The 6,395-nt window shown below is 46.0% G+C and overlaps 1 protein-coding gene across 1 annotated transcript in view; it reads right to left on the reverse strand.

The window, feature by feature from the left end:
* COLEC12 (collectin subfamily member 12) overlaps nt 1-2,404 on the reverse strand; it is a 102,813-nt gene extending 100,409 nt beyond the window's left edge. Inside the window, exon 1 of the mRNA XM_032703672.1 lies at nt 2,350-2,404. Within this exon, the coding sequence (XP_032559563.1) occupies nt 2,350-2,356 (7 nt within the window). The 5' untranslated portion in view covers nt 2,357-2,404. The remainder of the gene's footprint in view (nt 1-2,349) is intronic.
* Nucleotides 2,405-6,395: the final 3,991 nt, after the last annotated feature.

Below are 6,395 nucleotides of genomic sequence, written 5' to 3' on the forward strand. Positions count from 1 at the left end.
CTGCAATCAACAGATCATTTTGTTGTTACTGAGAAAAACGTGTAACTACACCAAGTTCTACAGTCGTACAATTATCGCCACCATCAAGTGTATAGAGAAAATATGAAAAGCCAAATCTGTACCCAAAAAACGAAATCACCAAGTAAAGATTTGGTTTGGCTCTCTGACTTCCATAACGGTGGTAATGGCACTTGATGTGATGATGTTTGAAGCTTCTCTTTTCTCTTGTTATTAGCACAGTCATTTAAGTATTCTTCTTTGCATGTTTTATTACTGATTTCTGTAACTCTGTGGGGGAAAGAAATAAGATAGCTGTGATCACTCTTAGGAAAACCAAATGGTAAGGACTAGCACTCCCTCTTGATGGAGTGTGGGGCACCAGCAAGTGTTCCCAGCAGGAAAAACATCTTCCCTGCAAATGCCATTTCTCCGCTTTGCAAAAAGCAATGGAGGCAGAACGGAAGGAGACGCAGGTTGCATTACATGTTATTGTCACCCTTGGTCCTTTGTATCCTGCCTCTCCCCAAAACCCCAAAGAATGGAGCATAAGGCTTTCAGTGATAACAGTCACTGGTTTGTATCACTGGATCCTCATTGTTTTGGTTTGTTCCTGCCATTACACTTACGCTGATAATGGCAAGCTCATGACAAAATTTTTGGCACGAGCACCCTATAAATAAAGAACATTGTAAATACATTATTTTTAATATGTTGCATGGCCCTGGAGACACACCATGCCACAGTGTCAGAAGTAACTTAATAGTGTGTGTGGGCTTGCAAAATAAATGCTCCCAAAAAGCTTTTCCTCCCTTCAGGCAGCTACTCTGGCAAGTGAATAAATAATCACATCATTTGGTGTCCCAGAGTCTGGAAACTCAGTGTAACTATCATGATGTTTACTGGCCTCCTGGCATCTGGAATAAAACTCTGCAATCCAAGAACAGGCACACTGGTGCCCAAAAATAATTTTCTTACATGTATGGTTTCTTTCCTTCTATCCTTCAAGTTTATTTTTGCATCTGAAGAAAAACTAGATTCGAGTCTCACAAACTCCTAAACTTTCCATAATTTCCTTTGATGTTTTCATTGTGAGTACTCCCCAGTGTGTAAAGTCTACGCCTTTTGCTGTAAGGCTATCAATTTTCATAAACAGAAAGCTTTCTTGCAACCCCCCCCAATACATCTTTACTAGGTTACAGTGTAGCAATTTGGCAATCTGCTTCTTTATTTCATTTTAAAGTAGGTAACACTTCTGTCACAACTTTGTAGGATGTAGTCAACTGCTAGAACTGGCATGTTTCCCCCGTTTAAAACAAAAGGAGAGGGAAGGGAGGAAAAGAGAGGAAAAAGGAAAGAAACAAAGTTTCAGTTTGAACAGATGCAAAGTAAAGATCAAAAATTTTCCAGTCGGTGGATGTTGAGGAGAAATATGCCAAATACATTTCACAAGCCAGTTAAGCCTCTACTGGCACCTAATCACTGCCAGATGTTTAGAAGGTACACCAAGAACATCGCGAAACGCTGGCAAAAAAATAAACAAATAAACCAGGGAGAAACCCAAGTCTTCTTCTCGGGGCGCCGGCGAGGGGGAAGATAAAAGTTGGATGCCGAGATAAAACGTGCTGGGGAGCGCACTCATGACGGGACACACGCACACGCACACGGACACCCTCTCCCGGACCGGCACCGACCGACACAAACCGAGCCGCGGCGGCAGCGCAGCCCCCGGTGCGCGGGGCCTGGGCTCGCCCGCTGCCGGGCCGACCCCACTCATGACCCGGGGTCGCGGTGAGACTCGCGCTCTGCCCCTCCCGGCACCGGCTGCCCGTGCTCTGCCGGTGCCCTGCCCATAGCCGGTATGCCCTGCCCGCCACCTGCCTGCACGGAGTCTTGCCAGCACCCTCCCGGCGGGCGGCTTACGCCGCTGGCACCCTCCCCACTGACCGCCCTGCCTGCACCCTGCCCGAAATCCCCCCTTGCTGCCTTGCTGCAGACTGTCCGCGTGCTGCCCCGTCCGCACGCTGCCCGCACGCTGTCCACACGCTGTCCTGCCCGCACCCCACAGATCCTGCCCGCACCCCACAGATCCTGCCCGCACCCCACTGATCCTGCCTGCACCCCACAGATCCTGCCCGCACCCCACTGATCCTGCCCGCACCCTACAGGTCCTGCCCGCACCCCCCAGATCCTGCGCGCACTCTGCCCGCCGCCTGTTCCCCGCCCGCACACTCTTCCCGGACGCTGCCGATCCCCCCACGCTGCCCGTTCCCTCCCGGCCGGTGCCCGGTGCGCGGTGCCCGCGGCGCACGTGTGCGGGCGGTGGAGCGGGCGCCCGGCTCCCGTCCCTACCTTTCATCTTGGCGCCGGGGCGGGTCTCATAGGACGGACGGGGCGCGGCGGGGGCTGCCGCCGGGAGCGGCGGGCGGCGGAGCGCTCCCTGCTACTGCCGGGCCATGCCGGGTGCCGGGCGCGGCCCCGCTGCGCAGCCCCGGCCGCTGCCGCTCCGCTCGCCGTCGCTGCTCGGCCGCCGGCGGCACCGCGCTCTCGCCGCCAGCTCCGCGAAGCCCGGCTCGGCCCCGCCTCCCTCCCTCCGCCCCGGGGAAGGGGCCGCGGCCGGGGCGGCGAGGGCGGGCTCGGGGTCCAGCCGGTGGATGGGGTTGGGGGGGGGGTCGGACCCCGTCCCGCCGCGTCCCGCGGGACCGCGGGTTTCCCGGGTTGCGGGGCCGTGGGCAGCGGGGGCTGCCCGTGGGGAGCAGCTCGGGACGGGACTCACAGGGCACCCGCCAGTGACTGGGGAGCTTGGGAGGGAGAATGGTGCTCGTGGCAGGCAGCTGGGGGTTTCCTCGTGGGTGTGGCCCCTCCAGGCTCGCCACCCTCACACCGCGACACGCCGACCGTGGATTCCTGAAGCGGTGGGTGCGTATCTGTCGGCTGGGAAGAGGAGGCAGGATATGCAAAGTTCACCCTGGTGCTGAATGAAGGGCCAGGAGTAGTCCTGTTGGATTCAACGGGACTGCATGCAGTACACACACTGAAAAATGTGTGTGTATATTTGTGGGATTAGGGATATACAGGCCAGTCATCTTTTATTTTTCTAATTCTGGATGTTGCCAGAAATAAGTGATCATTTCCAGGCTTCTGTTTTCATGAAAGGTGCATTTTGATTTTCTGCAAAGCTACCCGGTTTTAGGCTATGGAAGACAGTGATAAGTGTTTATGATCCAGCTTGGAGTATTAACATCAGTGTTGATGAAGCAGGGCTAGTGCAATGTGCACTGGTTTGTTCTGGGGATGAACAAAGGAGTGGAGACACCAGAGGGTCTTTCCTAATGTGCAAAGACAATTTGCACACGATTTTGACTTTGCAATTAGAGATATTGCAGTCTGTTGGATGTAGGGATGCCCAAAGAAATGATTATACTACACGGTCTTTTCAGAGGGTCTATGGCTTCAAAAAGGACCATAGTGTACCAACTCAGAAAGCATTGGAAGCCTATCGGGTACAATCTTGCCTCAGCAAGGAATGGAGGATTAAAGCCACAAAAATTAGTCATTCTAGAACAAAAATTATGGAACAGATTTAGAAATCTGAATTACTTTGGTTGGTCTGATGACTTGAGTTGACATCTACTTGGTGTGTGTGTTTCACTGATGTGGAGGCAGTAGCTTTATTTAGGGATTAACAAAAATGCTGGAATACCAGCTGCAGTAGCCATTTGTTGCTTTAAAGAAGGGCTCAGATATCAAAGAGACTCAACTCAGCTTTTAGTTTATGCTCTAGTAGTTGACTGGAATATCGTGAGTAAAACACCTAAATCTGAATACAGTCATCAGGTAATTACAGACACCCTGTAGTGTTGTGTTGGATTAGGACTACAGTTCTTGCAGTGTTGATAAGGCAGACTTGTGCTTGCTCACTGGGGTGATTTATTTGAGATCCCAAGCTAATTTACAATTTTTATTTTGAAGAATCAATATAATTCAGGCTTTGAAACTAAAAGCTATCTACACTCTGATCTAAAGCCCATGAGTATGTTTGCAAGAAGAAATCTTTCCATCACTTCTCATGAAACTGGTTGAAACCAATAACAAAGCTCCATTTCTCCTTAGGAAAAGCACTTCTGTTTGAAAACACAGTGCAGAAGAAATGCTTAAAAAAGGAAGAAAGAAGAATGCTGCTTTAAGCCTGTGTCATCAGTGGATGTGCAGGGAGCAGGACTGTGCAGGAATTTAGAAAATTCCTCAAAAGTAGTAACTTATAACATTTTTCTAATTTTTCATACAGTAACGTTAGTGAACTGAAGGACAGCAACCAAAATTGCAGAAACTGATGAGTGAATTGCTTCATCTGTGAAAAATATGTTCCTTATTAATTGAAAGAAAAATAATTAGTATTTTGAATTCGTATAGAGTTTATGATTGCTTCATTAGGCCTGGGATCTGCCTCCAGTCTTGAAACTTGAAAATATTTATTAATTTGTGGACAGAGTGGGACACTTCATATTTCTGAAGTAAGCTTCTATATTGGCTTTTAATCTTATAAGTTGTATTCCACATTGGACTTCTTATACATATGTTAGGAATGTATAAGAATATCTATGTAAAAATGCATATATTTAAATTGCTGATGATTTTCTGCTAATACAAATACAAATTTCATCCCTAGCTACTATGCAGATACCCCAGCATACTTGATTTCGGGTAACAAGTGCCTCTGCTTGAGTTTCTGACAGATGTTGACCCTGAACAATCAAATCAGGTGCTACTTTCAGACTCCTCCTCTTATTTCTGCTTAGGTGTGAGCTACCCATGAACTTGGACCTCTCAGACCTTAAACTTTACCTCCATTTCTTATTACACAGGGATCAAAAGATCCTCCTGCTAGCTAGGTAAACTACTGAATAGGCGCATAATTAGAATCATAGAATCATAGAATCAACAGGGTTGGAAAAGACCTCCAAAATCATCAAGTCCAATCCTTGATCCAACACCGCTGTGGTTACTAGACCATGACACTAAGTGAGACATCCAGTCTCATCTTAAAAACCTCCATTGATAGTGAATCCACCACCTCCCTGGGCAGCCCATTCCAATGTCTGATTACTCTTTCTGTAAAAAAAATTTCTTCCTTCTTAGGTAAGGTTCAATACAGTATAAAATACAGGTTTGTATTATGTTGGGCGACATAACACTGTGTTGCCCAGTCCTGGGCCTTCTCAAGCTTTAACTTTTTATACACTGTTTTATATTTTTCAAGTTTCATTTAAAGCTGTGGTGAAATCTGTCGAAGACAATTACACTGCCCTTCTTGTGAAAACCACTTATCTTCTCAGGAAAAGTTTGAAGCATATTTTAATATTCTTTTATTTTTAGGAAACTTTATACAGCATTCTAGGGAAATTATTTTCACATAACTGCTTCATTTTAGGGGCTTTTTCGTTACTCTAGTTCAGGACATAAATTATGAGGCCTATTTTTTCATCCAACAATAATAATATAACAACAGCTTACTACCACAACAGGCTGACTGTCACAAAATGATCGCATATTGCAGACAGATTCAGACTCAGAGAAGGTCTAGAGGATCTAAACAAATCATCCTTCTTTAGAAATGTTTACATATTGCCTTAATATGGCTTGTTTATATGGAACTATTACAATTTATTCATCAAATGGTGACATAAGTTACCCAAGTGAGTACTTTGTTATTGCTGTGGCATAGTGTGACTTTAAGCACTTACCAACTATGTGTGAGTTGCTTATTTTTTTCCTTACTACAGTCTTCTCTTGAATATCAAGGAAGTTCATTTATAATGGTTCACATTCACTTTTACTCTGCAAAATGTGTTCAAATTCAGCAGTAATCCAAAAGAGAAAGAGGCAAATTTAATCTCCCTGTAAATAATAAAGAATAAATAGTGCAGGCTGTGCCGAAGTGATTTAAACCCAGAGGTAATGTACTCAGTTCCTGTTTCCTTTGATTCTGCTTCACAACAGACCATTACCCTTGCCTGGCTCCTTCCCAGAGCTTAACCTACAAAATTTGAGCTCTTTGGCTCTTTGGCAAGCCTTGGAGATGCTAGAAGCCTTGGTCCATGCACATGGAGGTATGTGTGGCATTCTCTTTTGATCGACAGCCTTCTCATAGCCTGAGCCCATGTGCCATACAAAGGGCAAGAATTAAATTTAAAAAAAAATCTGAAAAAGAATTGCATACATCACTGAAGAGAACTGCATGTGACACAGGAACCATATGTGAAAGATCATTTGTCTGAAGTGCCATTTGGGTTCAATACAAAATGTGCGTTTGAAAAGTAAGAGTTGAGTATTATAACATATTTTAAGGATAAATCTTTTTCTGTGCAACAATTTCATATTGTTGTTAATGACCATTT

The sequence above is a fragment of the Chiroxiphia lanceolata genome, chromosome 1 (assembly GCF_009829145.1).
Source record: "Chiroxiphia lanceolata isolate bChiLan1 chromosome 1, bChiLan1.pri, whole genome shotgun sequence".
NCBI lineage: Eukaryota > Metazoa > Chordata > Aves > Passeriformes > Pipridae > Chiroxiphia > Chiroxiphia lanceolata.